Source organism: Epinephelus fuscoguttatus, linkage group LG20 (genome assembly GCF_011397635.1).
Source record: "Epinephelus fuscoguttatus linkage group LG20, E.fuscoguttatus.final_Chr_v1".
NCBI classification, from domain to species: domain Eukaryota; kingdom Metazoa; phylum Chordata; class Actinopteri; order Perciformes; family Serranidae; genus Epinephelus; species Epinephelus fuscoguttatus.
This window is the reverse complement of record NC_064771.1, coordinates 10,146,021-10,168,991: the sequence shown is the minus strand read 5'-3', so window position 1 is coordinate 10,168,991 and position 22,971 is coordinate 10,146,021. Positions and strand designations below refer to the sequence as shown.

General features: G+C 43.1%; 1 protein-coding gene across 12 annotated transcripts in view; it reads left to right on the top strand.

The window, feature by feature from the left end:
* The window catches only part of cacna1g (calcium channel, voltage-dependent, T type, alpha 1G subunit), a 213,037-nt gene that overhangs the window by 60,046 nt on the left and 130,020 nt on the right, over nucleotides 1–22,971 (top strand). For all 12 annotated transcript variants that reach the window (XM_049562754.1, XM_049562752.1, XM_049562757.1 and 9 more), the window contains exons 4-8: nucleotides 11,424–11,583; nucleotides 15,121–15,415; nucleotides 16,025–16,117; nucleotides 16,296–17,184; nucleotides 17,968–18,368. In XM_049562754.1, coding sequence (XP_049418711.1) covers nucleotides 11,424–11,583; nucleotides 15,121–15,415; nucleotides 16,025–16,117; nucleotides 16,296–17,184; nucleotides 17,968–18,368 — 1,838 coding nt within the window. The remainder of the gene's footprint in view (nucleotides 1–11,423; nucleotides 11,584–15,120; nucleotides 15,416–16,024; nucleotides 16,118–16,295; nucleotides 17,185–17,967; nucleotides 18,369–22,971) is intronic.

Below are 22,971 nucleotides of genomic sequence, written 5' to 3'. Positions count from 1 at the left end.
AAATAAAGTACTCTGTTGGTATCAGTATCACTTTAAGGGTACCGGCACTGGAATTGGTATAGTAATTTTTTAACAATACCCAGCCCAGGTGCAGCCAAGATTGAGACAGGCAGCAGCCTGCAAATCCCTGTACTCTATCATAAAATTAGCACTTTTAAAAATAGGCAGCGATTCATTGGTAGCTTTTTGAAGAAAGAGAATATACTGTGGTGTAGAGGCAGTGGTGGTATGATGCCCCAGGCTTGCATACATAACAGACATAACAAGATAAGACATTAATATGCTTCCCCTCTCTTTCGATCTTTCGATGCTGTCAGCCACGTTTGGATGAGGTACAGCTGATTGATAAGACAGAGGCAGCAGTCAATAGGTGATTATTGCAGGACGAAAAAAGTCACACACAAACACACACACACACACACACACACACACACACACACACACACACACACACTCAGACACATCTCCATCTTAACAAGACTGAGCCCAGAATAGCCTTTGCATGCATCTTTATTGGTGAGCCACTGCATGTGGCCTTTTCCCAGTGCCTCATCAAACTGTCACACACGCAAGCAGCGGTCACACACACACATTTTTCTCACACTCTTACATGCACACAAACCTGGAATGCATGCACGTGTGTGCTGGTATTTTCATGCATCAGTAACACGGATTGTTTCATCCTGTTCTCCACGCTTTGTTAGACCCAGTGTTTGAGCAGCGCCTGGTTCATACACACTGTCTTGTACTTCTGCCCAGATAAACCCTAAAGGCAACAACAACACAACATCATCGACCTCCCAGCTCCCTGCGTGCTCATGCCCTCCTCCTCCCACTGCACATTGTTTGCTGTGCCTCATTACTGTAATTAAAGAGCTCGCAAGAACGTCCTAGCTTCTATTCTTCGCAAGGTCTATAAGTCACCCCTTGACTTCTGCTCTTGTATTGTGATGTGAGGCCGAGAGGGAGAGCCCGGAGGAGTCGGGGGGATGGGTTTAATCCGTGGGCTCCTTGTTTGTAAGTAGAGCTGAGAAAATAAAAGACTGATAAGGTTAGATGAAGTTTACTGGAGGAAGTTGTCTGCCAGAGGCAAAGGGTGTCACAGCGTAATGCTTGCACGTTGCTGTCAATTCGTTTGCTGCTAAAAACAAAAGATCTTGTTAGTTGGATCTAGATATGACAAGAACACCTCCAGCAGCTCTTGGCATGCAAGTGATATTTTGTTGTTTAAAAGAGAAAAGATTCAGTTTTACTTGGATTTTCAGTCCAAATTCATTTTCAGCTCGAGGTTTTCCATCGCTACAGATTTCTTAAAGCTTGAAATTCAGTTCTTTGATCACTTGGAGTCGTGCTGAGGTACAGTATTCCCAGATAGCCTTTCAAGTATACAACTATCTCCCCAACACAGCTGTGATTGTCAAAGAGATTTGAGTTTAAGCTGTAGTAAATGCTGGTTTTGAACAGTGTGATGCATAAAGGTGGAAGGCATAAATGATCATTCTTTTAAGGGAGTGATTTAGTGCAAGTGGGATGTTGTGGAAACAAAAATCTGGGAAAACTTCCAGACAAGCATGCGAAGAAGAATTTCTAAATATGTCCTCACAAACAAGAAGATTTGTATTTATGGAAGAGGTGTTCTCACATCTTTTCGCAGTGAACAGTAATACATTTCAACAGTTCTACATCCATCATCTTGTGCATGGACTGGTTAATTTACATATGGTACAGACATCAAAACTACTCAGATTTGAGTTGTAAATAAAAGTAGCAACAAATAAAGATAAAGAGGAAACCATCACAGTCAACAAGGTTATAAAATACCTGTTTTACTTTTCCATGACTAGGCCGAAACTCAGAAATGAGTTGCTCTCTGCATGTCAGGGCTGACCGCCTCCTCACAGTGTGCTCACGCACGCACACACACACACACACACACACACACACAAACACACACAAACACACACAAACACAAACTCAACAGAGTGAAGTCAGACAACAGCAGAGAGGCCACGGTGCAGATGAAGGGAATATAACCTCAAGATTACTCTAGTTGATGACAACTACGCTTGTTACTGTATGTAAGTGCGATAAAACCTCTGCCAACCAAACCAATACTTTAGCAATACATGTGATCAGCATGTAGAAAGCCATATGTCAATCTGCTCTGTCCGCAGTCTCTCATTCACTGCTATTATGATTTACAATCGTGGTCGACACAAGCACATCGCGCTCGTGGTGTTAACAGCAAGTATTAAAGACAAACTAAAATGAAAGCTGTCTGTATGTAGGGTAACACTTTATCTTAAAATGTACCTGAGGCAGCCGACCTGCAGACAGTGAGTCTCCTAAGTAGAGGGGAACAGCAATAACAGCGCCAGGTCACCATCGGTCAGGCATCCCTCCTCCTTTTTCAGCTCTCGCCAGCGTGTGAAAGCTGGGCCAATATTAATCCTTACCTCAAGGCAATTGAATCAAACGCAACTGGACTTGGTTTTGTCTTAGAAAACGTTTCACCTCTTATCTAAGAGGCTTCATCTTCCTTCAGCCTCTTGGATAAGAGGTGAAACGTCTTCTAAGACAAAACCAAGTCCAGTTGCATTTGATTCAGTTGCCTTGAGATAACTATGACTTGGATGAATGAGAATATCCACAGGCAGTATTAATCCTTGTTCGAGTTCTTGTTTTATCGCTCTCCCGTTTTCTTTTCTTTATCTCCTCGGACGACACCTTCACCTTCTTCCTTTTCTTTGTTGCTTCAGCCATGTCAACCACGTCCAACTTCGTTCACCACGGTTCGGCTACGCTACTCTAAAGAGAGGAAGAGGATATGACGTATGCCATAAAGCAGCCAAATTTTGTAGTCTTTTTTGTGTCCGGGTTCCTACCCGAACCTGAAACTGCATAATGCCAGTGCAAGCGAAACAGACGCTTTCAAGCAATGAAGGAGATGTCATCCAAGCTATCGTGACTTGATATACCATCACAAGGATCATTAGATATATATTTTGAGGGCTCAAAAACTCCAATGTGTTGCTTTAACAGTAGAAAGTGGAGCTATACTCTGTTACAGTCATTCCCCTAACTGCAAAGATGGTACAGAGGACTACAGACACATACGCTGACCACCTTGGCTTTTTTGATGTTTAAAGAGGCAGGTGCCAAAAAGGAGCCTTCGCATACAGAAAAGAGGTGTTCCAGCACAGAGCGTATGAGCAAAAGAAAAGTGCTTTTGGAATATTAAAACATGTAAAAATATTTTAGTACAAACCCAAAATACAGGTGAGACAAGTGTCATGGTTCCCTTTAAGATACTGTAGCAACCAGCATGCATCAGGGCATGGACTTACGGAGAAAAGTGTCATATAATGTGTTAATGTGTTGTTATGTTTAAATGTGGAGATGGACATCAACAAACACTCTTGAGGATTGTGTGTCTGTAACTTAGGAATCAGTTTGTTGTAGGGAGTACCATTGTATTACTAAGGGTTTGTTGGTATTGTGCGCATGGTCAGGTGTGGCTCTAAACATACGCACAAGAGGAGAGAATTTGTCAGATCATATTCCATGTGTAGAAATGAGCTTAAGCAGAAGTCCCAGATCCAGAGATCAGATTCAGTGATTTCATACAAATTGGTGTACACAAAAACAAGTAAACTCACTGGGGCAAATTAAACCAGCACGTAAACAGAGTTCAGAGGGTTCTGTGTCTGCCTTTCTCTCCATCAGTTTTCATTTTTCTGCATGTACTCCTCTCTCCGGGTCACATGGCTCGCTTATGCAAAGGCACGTTCCCATTTCAGGGACGTCTAGTCATCTCCGTCTGGAGTCACTGACATGACGCTAGTTACCATCCTCTCGGAGCAAATAAGAAGAGACGCAGGTGTACACTGGCCCTCAACTCAGAAAGCCCATTAATTCACAGTACACAGATTACAAAGCTGGCTAGGCCCGAGCCGGACCTGGACAGGAGAGCAGAGGAAGCAGACCTAATCTGCGTGCTAACAGATGGCTCCCCGATCACACACAGCCACCCGCCTGCCAGCCATGTTGGAATGGAGTGGCCGCCCACAGCGAGGTTGGAGAGGGCGCACAGGCGGAGGAGGAGATGATTGTTATTGAATATGAAATGTCGATCAGTTGGAATGAGCACGCTTTTCAGGTCGGGAGAGGCTCAGAGGATTGATTCTCTTATCTGCGAGATAAACAGAGGTGCTTTGGTTGATATTCATGTTTGCCTGCGTGGCTGAATGGAGAGTTGTTGTCATATATGGCTCTCGTCCAGCTGAAGTAATGTTTGATCCCCTGATTTATACCACCTTTGAAGTAACAGTCAGTCTTAAAGCGCTCATTTTTACCACCACAAATATTTTATGCTCTTATACCTTGGGCTGAATTGTTCTCTAACTACCATCACTCTTATTGCTAAATTTCAAGCACAAACTTGTTCTGTACATCTAATAAAGAGGTTGCTTTTCTTATGGTCAGCAGAACATTTGCTAGTGAAGGGAATTGAGGAGAAAAGAATGCATTCATTACATTTATTGGCCTTAAGGATACATAACACAACTTTGTTTGAAAGACAAATCCAGTGTACCTTTACTTATTCATCCAAAAGCCAAGGTTGATTTAATGTTACGTTACCTCACTTATGTACGGTCATCGTGCACTAACTTCTACTACCTCACATGAGGTTACGTTACTCACCTGCATGTTTTAAGTCAGAACATGATGTTTTTTCTAGGCCTAACCCAGTAGTTTTGTTGCCTAAACCTAACCATGTTTGTTTGACAGCATTAACCACATGTTAGAATGTGTTTTAGCTGTGTGTCACATAGATATGCTAAAGGGTGCAATGTGCGACAAGAGGTGTGGCAAAGTATTGTATCTGTATTGACTCCTTCAGCAGAAGTGAAAGTAAAAGCCATCCCCAGATTTACTCTTGTTTTGAAATGAGCTTTGTCTGTTTTGTGTTGCGCCTCATTATATTTGCTTTATGCCGCGCTGTATCCATGATTTTCTTGGCTTCCTCAAAAATGTGTACTGTTGCTACCTGGTCGCTACCTTTGTATGTAGTCCCGTCTTTACCTGCACTCTGTTACTGGCTAGGGCTACACACCTGCAGATGTTCCAACCACAGTACTGTAAAATGAGACGAAAACAAGAAAATACAGGCAGAGGGCAGAGTTTTTGCAAATAAACTCACTACTCATACACTTCTAGTGGGTCATTAGTGATAATTGAGAGGGACTGCTTGATTGAGTGTATATAGTATACCATTCATTCAGATATACTGGTTAATTACTTTAACTTTTTACTTGTACTGTTTTGGGTAACAATCTGTAATTTATTCATTTAAATTCTACAAAATTGGATTTGTTTGTATTTAGTTTGTTTTTGCACTATATATATTTCCCAGTACATCCAGATAATTAGTGTAATATGGCTCTAGATGGAAACAGAAATAGGAGCTATTAAGTTCTATATATTCTCACAAAAATTTCAGACAACTTGAGTTGAAACAATTAATTCTGTCACTTCTGAGATCATTTGTGACGCTGATATATTTCACATCAAGATTCAGAGGATTGTCAAATGTAGCTCCTTTTGTATGATAAATGTGGCAAATGATCTGTGTTGTTCTCCATGGCTGCAGCTGTCAGGCGAGTGGAAACCAACACGGAGCAGTTTAAGAATTAAACTCTCATTGTGCAGATACATATCCACTCTGGATCGCAGCGCATAAAACCAGTTAGTGTGCCTCAGGCCTGCTGCGGACACTAATCCCAGCTGCTGGTCCTAACTCAGGCACAGCTAAGCAGCATCCTAACAGCTCAGCACATTACACTATGAGAGCAATCACTTGAAGGAGCTGAATGTGTGCTCTTGTGTATGTGTTTGGGATGTGTGTGTGTGTGTGCCTGCACTGCTCAATAATGACCAGAGAGAGAACGACAGAGATGAATTTGCTGTTGTAGGCAGCGAGTCAGGTCTGTCAGAGTGTATCAGAATACACTTTCTTCATGAGTTCAGGGCAATTATGTTGAACGGCTGTCCTACCAAAGAGCAAGTGGCAACAAATGGTCCCAGGCAATGACTCACAGTTTAATTTTTTGAGAGAAATATGCCATTATGAGATATTTTCTTTATGACTCTCATCTCACACTGTGCTTGTATATTCTGTTATGCTGGTAATTGAATATTGCATCAAGGGCATAATGTGGCAGCCATTATTAAATTGAAATATCTTGGAAACAGTGTTTTTCAAGAGTCTTGCCATTCAAGAGTTTGTGTGTTTTCACTGCTGTCACTTTTGCCCCAGCTGGGTTTCACACATCTTTGCCACTGAGAGGAGGATGCGGTGGAAGATACCATCCAAACATTCATGTTATCCCACAGATGCTGCTCACTGCTACTCATTCTCCTGTCCTTCAGTAGTAGGCTATCTTTGCTCCGCTCCTCCCTTTATCTCCTCCCTGCGTCTCCTGGCTGTCTCCTTCTCATTTGTTCTCCATATCCTAGCAAATCTGCGAGATCCTCCTTGTTTTCCATCCATCTGTCAACACCAGAAACTCTCCGTCTCTGTATGTATCCACATGAAAAAAAAAAAAAAAAATCTTCTACAAATATGAAAAGTTCTTCATGCAGTTTGGTGTGCCGCTCCCAGATGGAACGATATCGTTGAAAGGTGTTAGAGCATGGACAGAATTGTATTTTGACAAACATGTCCTGTAAATACACGTTTCAAAACATGTCCTGTAAATACACGTTTCAAAACATGTCCTGTAAATACACGTTTCATTTAAAGCAACAAGCATGCTAACATTTACATTTTTGAGTTTACCCGAGGGTGTCCGATTGGAAAGTCTTTCCTCTCCTTTCTCTCCCTCTCTCTTGCTCCCTCCTCCAGCTCAGTGTGCTTCCCCGTCTCCTGTGTTCCTTGGTGGCTGTCAGCCCAGCAGACGAGCTCTGCCGGCGCTCCGACAGGGACTGTCCCGGCCTCTCCAATTACCCAGAAAACCCCTGATCAGGAAAATGATCCTCATTATTGACGCCTGACTCACAGGGTTACTACTGGGAGGGTAGCCTGCAGGGATGGAGAGAGACAGAGACATGGGCACACAGAAAGAAAGACAAGGACAGAGACACAGAGATTATACAGTAGCTATGGATGGATAGATGGAAGGATAATAGATAGATAGATAGTTACATACATGCATACATACATACATACATACATACATAGATATGTACATACATAGATGAGAATGAGGAAAATCAGTGCATGAAAATAAGAGCAAAATTTGAGCTACAACAGCAGAGGGACACAGCCAGATTTAGCAGAGGGAGTGTGTGGGCGGCAGGAAGTGTGCGTGTTGTCAGAAACTTGAGGGAACACTGTCCAGAGCTGACAGAGTCAGGGATGTACCGTATGAAAGGCAGAAAAAAGCAGGTCTTTTAGTGTGGCGTTAATTCAGAGCAAGCTGTAGGTGTACTGCTGACACTCTCACAGACTGCTAACAAATCCCTGTTCTTCCGTTGGACTCAGGACTCTTGTGTCTTATCCAAATGTATTTTTATACTTTATTCATTCAAGGAAGGATGCTGCTGAGCACACTTTGTTTTCTACAATGGCATGTTTAATATTTTTTACAGTTACAAATATTCAAACTCAGACAGCAAGGTTCTATGTTCCCCACTTACACAAAAAAGGTTCTATGTTTCCCCGGTTCTATGTTCCCCGCTCAACCACGCGGGAAACATAGAACCCTTTTTGTGTTAGCGGGGAACATACATAGAACCTTTTTTTGCAGGGTTAAGTGGGGAACATAGAACCTGGGAAACATTGGGATGACCCCAAAATAAGTGTGTCTGTTAACTAAATTAAGTAATGAATGCAAGTTAGCTTACGCTACATACGTGACATACATTAGGTATACATATGTGACTTAAGAAAAGTATGTTATGCAGGTTGACTAAATTAACCTAGCAACTAACAGAATTCTGCTCAACAAATAGCTTTAAAAGATACATACTGTTTAACTTTTTCACAGTTACTGCTGGTTTAAGTCACCACATGGCTCGAGTTTCAGCCTGCTTGCATGATTTTTCAGCCTAGCATTGCTGAAACAGAGCAGCTAACGTTGCTTTGTTGCTGCAAGAAGTTAGCGGAGTGTGGCCCCCGGCAAGGCAACATGCGCCATGTTGGCATTGTTTACTTATGGCATGTGTATGTTGACTCATATTGTCTCTGACATTGAAAATCATTCCACACTGCTGATTTATTCCCAAGTAAATAACATTATCCTCATCGTCTGTATCGTGACTGTTTGCCATCTACCTGCTGCTGTTTGATGGTGTCACACAATTTCAAAATAAGGTGTAACCTGCGGATGATGATACAGATTGGTCGATGATACTGGATCATTGATCACTGAATCAATACAGTGATCCAGATCGATGGTTGTAACCATAATGTCCCTGATGGAATGAACACTTTTCATTTCTGCTTTCTTGCTAGTAAAGCTAGCAGTGATAGCCAAATTGCTAACAACAAGCATGAGCCTTTTGGCGCTTTAAAGGTAGCTTTGTGAAATCTGATAAACACCTTGCTGCATGGATGCATTTTTGGAGATCAACCCAGAAGTTGGTGCTGCCCTGCTTCCCTTGCAGGGCTTGACGCTAACTTTTTTCCCAAGGAGCACATGTGCTCCAAGTTGAAAAACTAAGGAGCGCACAAAGAACTTTAGGGGCACAATGTAAATTGATCAAATAATGTGTTTTCCGTAATAAACTTGATGCAAATAGACATTTACAAGCAAAATAATTTGATGATCTTGTATACAAAATGTACAGAAAGGTAAAATCATCAAGTTTTGAAAAAGTAGGCCGATTGCAATTTAATTTTGTCTTTAATGTTATTATATATATTATCTTTGCAATATAATAATCTTATATGATGTTGTTACTATCTTAAAACATTCTCCAGGTCCTCTGAAACTCTGCAGGACTTAAGCCTCTTTCACACAGAGCGTGATTTTCGCGGCGCCCACCGAGGGGTATGGCGCAGAGGACAGGATTTGGGGGAGTACAGGCTCGTTCAGGAGCTACAGCTCCATGGTGACCGCTTCCGGGTCTACTTCAGGCTCTTCTCTGCTAGTGAATGCGCGGCGCCAAGGTGTCGTCACAGCGCGCAGACGCCACGACATGCGCCCTCTCGCGTGCCGCTCAGCTCGGCAGCAGAGAGGTGCACACTTGCACCAAGGTAGCACATACACAATGAATGGGTTCGTTGGCGGAGGTATGCGCTTTGCGCGCTCGAACGAACCCATTCATTGTGTATGTGCTGCTGCGGCGCAAGAGCGCATTGTGCCGACAGTGGCATGGAAAACCGCCCATAACCGTGTCACACGGGGAAGAGGGAAGGTGGCTGGAGTTCCTCCAACATTTGCGGTTAGATTATCATATTTTTTTATTGACAAAAATATAGGCTGCTTCGGCTGATTTTTTTATGCACACATGTGCCCCTAAATAGTTTTTACAGTTCGCACACATCTATTTTTAGTCACAAATGCGAGTGAAACACTCGCACTGTCGAGCCCTGCCTTGACAAAAACTGTAGGAGATTTTGAATAGGATTTTGGATTGTTGCAGAAAATAAGCTCTGTGACCAACAAAAAATTATGATACAGGTTTTGTTCAGCAGGCTAATCATCACAAATGAACACCACTTTTATGATTTTCGAAGTGTAAATGCATTTGCCAGATGTAAAGCTAACAAGCTAACATCAGGCTATAATTGAACTACGCCACAGTCGCATGACTTCTGTGTCGCCACCACTAAACTTGTGGTTGGTTAAAGTTTAATGTCCCTGAAAACCTCTATAGTCTCATTTAGCTACTTGATACTGTAGCAACCCCTTACTGACAGGTAAAGCTGATGTGTGAATTGGGTATTGACTGACATATTTTATGTTGTAGAACAAATTAGAAAGTCTCTTAAGCTTGTGTTAACCACAGACCTTCAGACATCTAGCCAAACACATTCAAAGAAACCCAGTGATTTCAAGACGAGGGAACTAACGCTGACTAATTCACAGGTTTTAGGATTCATTCCTGCACAGCTCTATTGCCTCAAACTGTAACTTGAGATAACATTGGATATTACCCTCCTCTCTTCTTGAGGCTAGAGGCTACATTAGCAGCTACTAGCATAATACCTCCAAATCTCTGGCCAAACTGACGGTGGTATAGTTGCATTGTGGGTAATGTAGGTGCCAGATTTTTATGAGGAAGAAGAATGCTGTGAATAAAAAAAAAAAGATATCTCTTGTTCTGCTGCATCAGTTTTGATCCTCTCACCATCATCTGTCTGGACATGTTATGAAGTGCAGTACTAAATCATTGTGGTACTCTTAAAAAGCAAGCTAGTTGTTTATGTCAGAAGGCATGATGTCATTTTCATTTATTACTGTAATTATTTATTTAATGTTTAAAAGAATGGTATATGCGAGTGAACAGATTTATATTAGTTACACCTTCACTGCAGTAGCAGCATATGTCAGTGAGAATCATTACATGTCAGTGGGGAGGAGGATGTGGCAGTGGAAGAGGAGTGACATACTGTTTTTATGAGTCGAACAGCGGACACATACTAGTAGGCAAACAACTACACATTCAACTTAGTGGCATACACTAATCTGCATATGCCATTCGAGCAAGACTGCAATACAGACAGCCCCTTTATGAATTCAGCGCCTCTCCTTTATTCATAGGATTTTGTGAATCTTTATTTTTTTAAAACCTTCCCGCTGGCAAAACGTCCTCCTGACAAATTAATATGGTGAATCACTTCTGTTTGTCAAGAGCCAGACCCCATATTGTTTACGACTAACCCAAAGCACTGCTCTTCATCAGTTATAATGAATGACCCTGTTTTGACAGTTACTCATTAAGCTGTTTAACTAATATAAAACACCGTAAGGCTAAATTCACCAGACCAATGTGCAGTAGGCTGTTATTTTTACAATGTATCATTATTATTTGATTTTTACTCAACTGTAAAAAGTGTTACAGCGTCAGCTTGCAAGTGTATAATGAAATGATGAAGTGATTGATGAAATGAATAAAGAAACTGAATTGTGCACTTGAAGTACACATGAAGTGTGTCATAATAGGCCAGTGCAAGCGTGAATGGTTGTAAAGTGAGAGGACTGGTACTCGTACCAGCCATTCTATTTAATAAAATACCTAGCACTTAGCTCTGAAAAATGTGTTGCACTGCCACTTGTAGTAAAAGAGGTTTGATTTTCCATTCTGACAGTAACATACACCTAACCTGCTCAAGTACATATCTGCTGCATGTGTATCAATAAACAATTATGTGCTGCCTGGCTGTTTGACATTGTCCTTGTCTCTTCTCTCAGGTATGCGCATCCTGGTGACCCTGCTGCTGGACACCCTGCCCATGCTGGGTAACGTGCTGCTGCTGTGCTTCTTTGTCTTCTTCATATTTGGCATCGTGGGCGTCCAGCTGTGGGCCGGCTTGCTCAGAAACCGCTGCTTCGTGGAAGACAACTTCTCCTTGTGAGTTCCACCTTTACCAATCAATATTTTATCTGTGTACTTGTACCAGTATGTGTAGAATTTTTCCTACTGAGATTTCACTACTCACATCTGCTCAGTTTAATGTTAACTGCGGGATCAATATTGAGTAACAAATTCCTGTAATTAACTGTAATTTTGAGATATTTGTACTTTTGTTGTACCACATCTGCACAATACATTTATTTGAAAACTGCACTTGCTAGAAGCTTTCTGTTTAGCCCAGTTGCTATAATGATATGTTGGCAGTATATGTGTCTTGAAACCATGGATATGTTACATTTGTACATTTCATCATGTCACCATTTCTAAAGTGATACACCTCAGATTACATGTATATCAGCCAAGCTATTCATGGGATGGGGGGTGAATGGCCTGACACCTAGGCAACTGTTAGAGACCAACAAAACCTGGTCATTTTCAACAACACATTCTCACTCCGTCCTTGTCACATATTGACGTGCTTGGTTGTGGATGTGCAAGGTACCCTGGGTGTGTTGGTTGTTGATGTTCTGGGACACCATATCAAGTTCTGCCTGTTACATGCATTTTCTCCTTTCAAGATACACTTCTGTTTTCACAGGGAATTTAATGTTTCCATACAGTCTCTTTCAAAATAAATGCACTACATCAGTACAACACCGCAAACTGGCGTTATTTTCCTTTAACAACAAACACACATGGCTAGGTTTAGGAAAAAAAAACAGAGTTTGGCTCAAGAATCTTACGGAATGCGAACACCGCTCTCTCAGGTGAAAGTCAGTGTTTGTTGGACCCAAACACCACCCCTCCCGCCTGCTCCACTCTGATATTTGCCGCCTTAACCTTTGTCCTTGTTCCACGTTACCCCCGATGCCGCCAGGTGCCATTAAACTATAACGTTTAATGTTAAACAAATCCAGGAGTGTTTCAAAAGACATAGGGATATTTCCAGCCATGTTTGTGGCAACCAAACTGAGTATTGTTAATGAGGTGACAAAAACTTTTATGTATTCAGAGAAGCTTCAGCAATGTTCTCTTTTGCTCTGCTATTATGTCTACAGATTTCCCTATTAGCTCTGTGTTTATAATTCATTATAACCATTAGAAATGATGACCAAACTTGCCAAAAGAAGACCAAAGCTTTAATTAACCAAAATTATCCTTTAAAATGGTCAAAGGAAGATACTGAAATAGACACAGTACATCAAACAAAATTGCTATGCACAAAATGTGCATATATTCCCTGTTTAAGAAATATTTAGGCTGCTATTGGCCTTCAAGAACCCATATTGATAAAATTGTTACCAAACCAAAGATGCACAAGGTGACTGGATTAATTTAATATAGTAATAGAGCTGAGATAAACAACGCAGGTGAGATTACAAACAGGTCTACAGGGGACCAAGGTAAAACTGTGGAGTAAACCTTGACCCTGCACGCTGAACTGGGTCATGAAGTCAGTGAGGTTAGTGATTATAGAGTCTCATCATCATGATTAATGGGAGAGCGACAAGCCCTGAAATGATGAGAAAGACCCCATGGTATGTAGGACATGGGCACCCATGACTTATTCATGCTCCCTGCATTAACCTGGCTTCATTACTCTCTATAGGATTTATGACATCTCCCAGCTGTAATTTAAGTTCATGCATAATCGCTCCGGTGAGCTGGCAAATTTTTTTGTCATCATCATCAATTTTTCCTCTTGTTTCTGGAAGGTCTCAACATCAGACGAATGGCATATAAGCCTGGCTCTATGTTCAGAGTCATAAACATATCTGTTTTTACGGCTGCTACAATTTCTCTTGTAATCATATCGCTGATACATATTTTCATGCTTTAGCAAAGTAACAGCTGTTAACATGGTTGACAGTGACTCTTTATTAGGCTGACTGAGAATATGTGAGAGCACTCGGTAGGAGCCACATCCCATGTGTCATTTAAGGGTGTGATAAATCAAATGTGTTTCTTACTGAGCTCATCAGACCAATAAATGCTCCTGTAGATCATCCTTCGGTGTGAAACAGCCTTTAAGGATGTATAAATAAATGAGTGTGAGGTGGTCCTGATGTGGGACTGGTCTGGTCACTCAGAGTATTTGAGGATACTATGCAATTAATAAAAGCCGCCATCTGAATGTGTGTTTACGGATAGGCCAGATATCACACATTAACCAGACACACATACCAGTTAGTCCAGACAGAGTGCTCTGGAACAGATATGCTAAGAGGTGGTGTGGCAGGCAGACAAACACAATGCACACAGGGGTCTCCCCAGCCATTTAGCCCCAGGTTTGTCAACACAATTACAGCTGGCTTCACTGATTAGTTCCTCCTATCTGTTGGAAGGAGCGTTAATCAGTGAAATCAGCTGCTGTAGGATTTGCATGGAATTAAAACCTGTAGACTTTGGGGCTGCAATTGATCCACTTAAAATGACACCCTGTGAATGCCAAAATCTTTGTGTAATATAAAAACATCCAGCCATTTTAACTGCCTCGACCTGGCAGCAAAAGCAGGTTGTAATGCAGTGATGGCAGAGGGACAAAGATGATTCCCTGAGGAGAGATATGTCACTATCTTATGTAAATTGTCTCAGGAAAAACCCAGGTGAAGAACAAATGTTTTTTTTAGCTTTTATGCTTCCTTAACCTTGTGCCCAGATGTCTTGTGGTTTCACAACATGTAGCTTCTTGTATTTCAACATTGTTTGTATGAAATGTACAAGAATTCTCTGTCATTATTGTTAGCAATCAGGTCATTTTATTATCCCTTCATTCCAGACCACATTTCTTAGCCTGGTATGACCAATAGCTTATAATGGCTAATGTTAGCTAATATTTTAAAAAGATATAGTTGTGTAATCTTCTCTGCTTGCCTACATATAGTTATCAATGCACAGTTAAATGTGCCAAAGGTTGGGTAAGTGTCCCTATGGAAGCCCAGTGTTCATATTAAATCATGTTTTGACCTGTAACATGGCCTTGCAGTCGGTGTCAGGCTCTCCTTTTATAAATCTACTGGGCCCCATGATAAGTGACACTACTCTCCAGCCCTGACCTAATTTACCTGCCTTTAACTTGTGCTCTCATCCAAACAAAGAGCAAATATTCAGTGTCTTGTCCCAACCTTATATCTCTACTGTATCTGCTTAGGTAAAACTACAGTAGCTGGCCCCACCGGCTTGAATGATAACTTTGTGTGAATGCCATGGCCCACTCAGTTGTCAAACCACCATCCCTGTTCAGTATATCTGGTTCCAATGGCCTTACCAATAGGCACTAGTTAGCAACCCAACTGGTATGAGACACTTTTTTCTTGACCTGTCATGACATTATTATGGAAGCCCAAAAGATTCTTAAGTCATTGTAATGAGAAACTTTCTCTAAATAATTACTTAGAATCTCAAAATAATGAGTTAGTTAGGTAGTTTCTTACACCCTACACCTGGAGTCCAGTCTGATGTGGTGTGGTGATTGAGACCAGTGTAATTCAGTTGGCTAACCTGTGCCGTGTCTTCTCTTTTTTTTCTCCATAGCCCTTTCTCTGTGGAGAGAGATAAATACTACCACACTGAAAACGATGACGAGAACCCCTTCATCTGCTCTCTGGACCGAGAGAACGGCATGAGAGACTGTGACTCGGTGCCAAAGCTGTATGAAGAAGGAGGAATTCAGTGCAACCTGGACATGTATTCTTACAACAGCACTGACAACACCACCTGTGTCAACTGGAACCAGTACTACACCAATTGCTCTGCTGGTCCGGTCAACCCCTTCAAGGGAGCCATTAACTTTGACAACATCTGCTATGCCTGGATTGCCATCTTTCAGGTAAAACAGCTGCTCACACCCCCAAGGCATGGATGAAGACCCATATCAAAACCGTTTGTGAGACCTAAAATTTTGCATTGAGGCACATACAGTGGGGTTTGACTGACATGCAAGCGTGTCATACAAGATGGAGACGAAGAGGGAGAAATGGAGCCTAATTGGGGCTGCTGTATCATAGAAATAGGGCTTACTGGATTAGCAGGTCACCACAGCCACACCACCAGACTGTAGCTTAATTTTTCCACACCCTTTGTTTGCTATCTCCACGTCATCTGAAAAGCCTTTTTGCTGGAGTGGTTATTCATCACTGTATAGCTGAGGGGGGTAATTTTGGAGGACAAAAGCCAGATTGGAGATGAGTTCCCCCAAAAGTCTGGCCACTGCTCCAGTGTGCTTGCGTGGGGTAAAGCACACAAGAGAAATGTTGGGGATTAGTCCTCTGCTGAGTGATGGTATTTGGAACACTCTAGACTGTGAAATATGGTCTATTTTAGTCTCTTTTGTATTTCTCTTCTCTATGGTTTCTTTATGAGTTGTCTGATCTTTTTATTTATTCTCTGTATATTAAGTCTCTGTATATTCCTCTCCTCTGCTTGTGTTCGTCTTTAGGTGATCACTCTGGAGGGCTGGGTGGACATCATGTACTTTGTGATGGATGCTCACTCCTTCTACAACTTCATCTACTTCATCCTACTCATCATTGTAAGTGCCACTTCATGGTGCCACTAGCTGTGTGTGTGTGTGTGTGTGTGTGTGTGTGTGTGTGTGTGTGTGTGTGTCTGCTGATGATTGAAGAAGTGGATCAGTCGAGGGGACGCTTGTGTGAGCATCTATTGGAAGTGTGTGAATAACAATGTCATCCACCCCTCCTTGTCCTTAGATCGGCTCATTCTTCATGATCAACTTGTGCCTGGTGGTCATCGCTACTCAGTTCTCAGAGACCAAGCAGAGGGAGAGTCAGCTGATGAAGGAGCAGCGGGTGCGATTCATGTCCAACGCCAGCACCCTGGCCTCCCTCTCTGAGCCGGGCTCCTGCTACGATGAGTTGCTCAAGTACCTGGTTCATATCGTCCGCAAGGGGGCCAGGCAAGTGGCCCACGTCTGCAGGCTCTTGGCTCGCCGTGCAGGGCTTAATATTGCCGCCTCGCCCCCACCCACAGAGCCCCAACGTAGCCACAGCCAGAGAAGGAGGAGAAAGCCCTCCAGGCAGGGATCTGTGTCAGTTCATCACATGGCACACCATCACCATCACCACCACCACCACTACAACCTGGGGAATGGCAGTGTGAGGAGAGGAGGGAGCTTCAGGTGTCTTGAGGGCCGGGATGTGGAGGCAGGTGCTCATAACAACAACAGAGGGGCCCTTGTATCAACCACCGGTGCTGGGCATCTTGCTTTATCTCCACCACTTTCAGTGACAGCAGCCACCTCAGATACAAACCTGGCTACTTTGGCCAACCTTGCTGCTGGAGCCGCCGATTCGTCTTCAGTCCACACTGTGATTCACACAGAAAGTCTTCGCTGTACCCCCCCGATCCCAGGTCCATTCTCCCTGGCCCCGGCTCCCGTCTCCAGGGCCATGAAGAGGAACTCTGTACCTTTTGCTGCTCCAGGGCCTAAGAACTACCCCACTCTGCAGGCTCGAGCCCTGGCAGAGTCAAGACGAGGGAGTGTTGCTGTTAGCACTCTGACTAACATCAGCTTGAATATCCCACCCATGCCCCTGGAGAGACGGCCGTCAAGCCTGGTGGATGCACACACTCCCACAGGTAGACAAATCACACAAAACTCACAGATACGTTGCATTGAAAATCATGATCATAAACACAATCAGAAACTTGGAACGTGTTTGATTAGCTCCATTAGCTGCATTCCTTTGTGCTGTGTTTGCTTTGTTTCGTATTCCCATTAAGAAAAAACTGGAAGACAAAATGAGGGTTTTGAAAATAAAAGTACCTTGTTCAGTCAGAATCAGTGCCTAATTTCCATATCAGTGTTGAAGCAAATCAAGTGACACACCACTGGAAGTGTTCCTTTTTCTGCAATCATCCATTTGGTGGAGTACGGTATCGATTTGTCGTGATTAAGCTTTAAACTGTAACACTGTCCAGAGTTGGGTTTTTTCGTGAGAGACAGAAAGAGTGCTAATTACAGTCAATAAATGCTAATCCCTCACATCCGAGCCTGTAGCCAGCTTGGTCTGACCCAGCCAAGTTCTAAAAGGCAGCGGGCTCAGCAAAAGTCAGGCCAGGTCTGTTCAGGTTGTACAGACGGTGGAAATGCTGGCAGCAGGCCAGACAGACCACAGCACAGCCTGAAGAGACAAGGCATTACTCATAGCACACACTGCCCATCACCGTCAAACACATTCCCTCTGACACACACGCAAACTGTCCAAAAATGTTGTTGTTCACAACAGATCTCTTTCATTGGATTTGACAATTTGTCTAAACCACTTCATTTTTGTAATTTATCACAATCACGCTGATTTCACTGCAGTTTCCTTCTCTTCGTCTCAGTTTCTCCATCTGACCTTTCTCACTCGGCTGCAGCCCAGCTCTCCTGCCAGCTGTCGGCTCGTGACCTCAGCACTACCAGCAGTGCCATGGACACAGCCGCATTGACATCGGACCCAGAAAGTTGTCCCTTGTGCGCAAGAGCGCTGGCCAACGAATCAGAGGGTGGCACTGAGGGCAACGAGACCCCTGGAGACTCCGACAGCGACGGCATATATGAGTTCACCCAGGACCTCCATCACAGGGACAGGAGAGACAGCCGGCAGCCCAAAAAGAAGCACCGTCGACTGGGCAAGACGGCAGCGAAGGTGGTTCACTTCTGGAGGCTGGTGTGCGACACATTCAGGAAGATTGTGGACAGCAAGTACTTTGGACGAGGGATTATGATCGCCATTCTGATCAATACTCTGAGCATGGGGATTGAATATCATAAGCAGGTTAGTGTTTGTGTGTATCTGGATGTCTCATTGAGAAAAGTGTGCGTGTGGAGTTGAATGCAGCTGTTGGATGGTGCTCCACTGAGGTAGTAGCCATAATAGCCTATCAGATGAGACCTAATGAAAGAATGTACGGCAGTAGTAGTTTAAGGAGGCTTCTACATCAGGAACTCGGGCCCAGATCTGAGCAATCTTGGCCCCAAAATCCAGTTTGTTTGATTAGGACGAACACTGTGTACAGTACCCCAGCACTAGTGATGCGTGGGTTAGGGTTTTCTGAAACCTGCACCAACCCATCATGAGAACCAATATGCCTCTCATGCTGCAAAAATAAATGACCCAAACCTGACCCGCAAAACTGCAAATTGGAGCTGAAAGTTTCAGGTCACGACCATCACTAGTAGCAACCTACTTGCTGTTGACTATTGTATGTTGTTTTCAGTCAGTATTGTAATATAAAACGTGTGTTTTCTGTTTATTAAATACAAACTTAGGAAGACAGCAAGTATTTACCCATCTTTTAAAATAGTTACATCTTATGTATGATCTCGAGTGCACAGCTGATAGGTACAGTGGTTTGTTAAAATTATGTAACAGAAGTGTAAATTTAAGATTTGGTGTAGATAGCTTGCTAGCTTGCTTGCTTCTAGGTTGTTAGGCCTACATATTCTCAGAAGGAAATATTTTTACTTTAACAGGTTTTCCTGGTCAGAAACAGAATAACGGCAACCCTGAGCACAGTAGCACTAATGATAAAACTGCTTAATGTGTGTGAGAGACAGAGAGAGGGGAAGAGAAGGTGGAAGGTGGACTAATGCACACTATTGCCGTAAATTATCAGTGACTTAGTCAGAATGCTGCTGTCACTTTATGACCCGCCAACCGGGTCCACTTGAAAAGGTGGTCTCGAGTACAGTTCATGTTTACTCAAGTGTGGTTCACACCAAGTGTACCAAAACACAGAGATGGACTGCTATTTAACAAGGGTAACAGTCGGTGAGTTGAAGTTGCAAAGTAGCATTTCTCAGTGCAGCTGATTTCCTCTGAAATCTTCATGTGTGCACAGCATGTGCTGCTGCGTACATTTCGCCCTCTAAATTGCACAGCCATCAGTGATAAAGTAGGAAGGCAATCGAGAGGGTCATTTTTGACATTATACCCCAAAGATAACCCATAGTAGATATAATGAAGAGTTCAACTCCAACTGTATGTGCTTGGGATCTTTCAATTGGCACACTTTTCTACTCTGTAGCGACAAGGTGAACAAATGTAGCGTAGATGATGACACAAACTGGGGTATGCAACAATATTGCTTGTGAAAGTTGAGTGGCTGGGGGTGGACTGGGTGGCAGTCGTTCTTGCAGTCGCAATCGGTATGACAGTATGAATACGGTATGAATGTGTCATACCCAATATGAATATTTGCTAACATATATATCCTCTGTATTGTTCTGTGTGATTGTGTAAACTACACAACTCCCAGAGGCCCAACTGAAATTCCTGATGTCTCTCTCTGGCCTCATTTGTTTACACGAGCATAATTACAGCCATGTGAGAGAGAAAACGGAAATCAGAGAGTATGAGAGACAGAGAGGGAGCGAGAGAAGAACTGGGGTGATTTAACGGGTGAGGAAGGCCCCACAACATCTGACAGAGATTGTCTTTCTCAATCTGCAGTGTTTTACTCCTGGGTTTCTTTGTCTTTGACCCCATTTACACCTCATATTACCATGCAATGTGGATCAGGACATCTTGTCTGGATTAGGGAAAAGGCATGTTAATGCAAGGTGTAAATGCATGCAGAACACATTGCAATCAGAATGATATTTGATCGACTACACCACATCTGGAGGTCGTTTGGAATGCATTGTGATCAGATCTCAGCCAGGTGTGAATACAACCTGTGCAATTTCAAGGAAAGCATCAACCCCGCATTGTTTCCCTTAATCTGGGACACATGTGTTTTTTGACTAGTCCACGAGCTCCAAGTAATGCATAATAAGATCTGACTACAACACATGCAGAAGAGATAAGACAGCACTTATTAATGCCAGGTGAAAATGCAAAGGCCCGTGATCAAATGTCATTGTCTAGACATATCCAGATACATTCCTAAAACATTTAGAGTTGAGACTGAATAACAATGATAGTTCTGAGGAGAGAAATACAATAATTTAGAGGCTGAGATGATCTGATCCTAGTGACTACAGTGTTATTAACCTTTTTAATTGTTCTGTTAAGGCACTGGCTCTTACAAAGTCTTCAGTAACGTGAGCCAAAATATTGGATATTATAGTTAAATCAACATTAACCAAAGTGCTTTTGTTTCCTTGATTTAACAACAGAAGAGACTCAGGATACGAAACCCGCACTCTTGGGTCAAAGTCCGTCACTTTGTATGCCCACTAGGGATGTAAATGGTTAACCACCAAGAATTTCCTTGACTGATTGTGTATGTCAGTCTATGGGCTCTAGTTTCCTGGCGCAGCGCAGGTGGCACAGGGTGGCGAACACTGCGCAGAGCTAGTTTCAAGCAGCGCAACCCGAGGCGCGCTCAGTTTGGTAGTTCGGCAGACCGAGGTGCGCTGAGATGGGTGTGGCAGCGCAGCAGGGGGAGGTGTCGACAGATCCAGCTTGGCGCAGTGACAGTTTCGTGCCAAAAGGCTTCGCCGAAGGTGCGCTAAAAGCTTGCCAGCTGAAACCAGGTCTACTGTCAGCGCAGGCGGAGCACAGCCAGTGTAAGCCAAAGTTTGGCTGACCAGCGGACAGTGCGCACACATCACCAAAACCTCACAGGCAGGTTTCCAGAATATCAGGCACATTAACGATGCAATAAATACCCAAAAAAACACTATTCAGTGCAACTATTTGCAATCAGCACATAAATGTATCTCTATATCGACTGTCCCGTCATATCTGATGTCAGATCAAAGGGGATTGGCACCATTTGGCACGTTTGGCATGCATAATGGAAACCCAACCTGATTTGATTAACACAGCCTGCAAACTAATGAGTTCACATCCCTCTCAGCCAACCACAAACAGCCACAGCATCAGATAGGGAGTATATATTCAGCATCTGTCATCTTAGAAAAGTCAAAAGAAAAGAAACAGAGTGAGACTGTGAGAGAGAAAGAGAGAGTGCTCGTGCGCACGAGAGAAACGCAACATTGATTTACAATTGTGGTGACCTCCTCCCAGGCTACCTTTGCATCATCAGCCCGTGGAGGTCTGCTCGCAGTTCCATATATTCGGACACTGCGAGCTTGGACCTCCCGGACCAAAACATCAGTTTCCTCCTGGGAGAAGTTTGGCTGTCTGACACTGCTGCTCTCATCTGCAATGGTGAATTGAGTAAACTCTCATTACACCTTCACGCGGTGCATTTAAGGGTGAGGAGAGGGGCTCATTTGATTGGTGTGATGTGTGTAAAACCCACTCCATGCCTTCTCTCCTCCCTCTTTCCGACTTGCGCCGGTAGGAGGGACGGAGGTGGGAAAGAGGAGTAGCTGCGCCAGGCGCACGGTGTGCCAAACTTACAAAATCTGCCTGGCCACACCCAGTTGGCGAAGCGCAGGTGCGCTGCGCCCGGTCTACGAAACTAGAGCCCTGTAGGTTAATTCTGCTACTCTTCAGGTTATTGTACTGCGCAGACAGCAAGCTAGCCACATTAACATGCAGAACCATAGTGGCCAGCGCCCACCCTTCCAGTGGGCAGGTCTTGTGAGGGCCAGTAACCCCTTTATCTCCTCCAACCCTGGCATTATATACCATTGGTTCACACCTTATGTTGAAAACCAGATGTAGTCACAAGTGTATTCTTCTGCTAACTTCGCCAAGTCCGTCTGTAACTCAGTTTGGGCTGTCTGAATGCATTTAGCATGAGTGTCAGTATGTGGGTGCATACAGTTGTAACATCAACTGATTTGACCACAGAGATGCGAGTGACGGCTGGCTTGACCGCAATTTATTTTTAGAACATGCAACCAGGCACTCGTGGGCATTGTCTTGGCTACCCTTGCTAAGGCATATACTAATATTTGATAGCCAGCCCAGCAATGAAAGCGATTTGTAGAATATGTACCCAGTGTAAATAGAGTGTCCTTTGTTTGAATATGCAGTGTAAATACAGTGCGCTCCTGTGGATAGAATCAGCTGGTTTTAATTGAGTTCTGTGTTTGAATACTGTTGACTGCTTTGCAATCTTGTAAATAATTCTAAAAGTAGGCTATGAAGTCAAGTCAGGTGTCAGTTATTATATTAGTTAATTAAACGTGGAATTTTTACTTTCTGTACACATGAGAAGTAAAACCTTGGATAATCAGTCTTATCATATCACATATGAGCCTAGCACGAACAAAACAAATTAACTGATTGTGTTTTTTTTTTTTTTTTAATTAATGGCTTGTTCGTTGACAAAAGTGTGTCAATTCAAATTTGGTGTATCAAATGGGGGCTGCTTAACTGCAAATTCCCAGGCTGCTTTGTGTTGCCAGTCCACCACTGGGTGAGGGTTTACCGTGGGAGTGGTGGTGGTGAAGAGGTGGATTAGTTTGCATTGAGCCCTCACTTTCTATCACTCTTCCAGTTCTTTCTTCCAGAC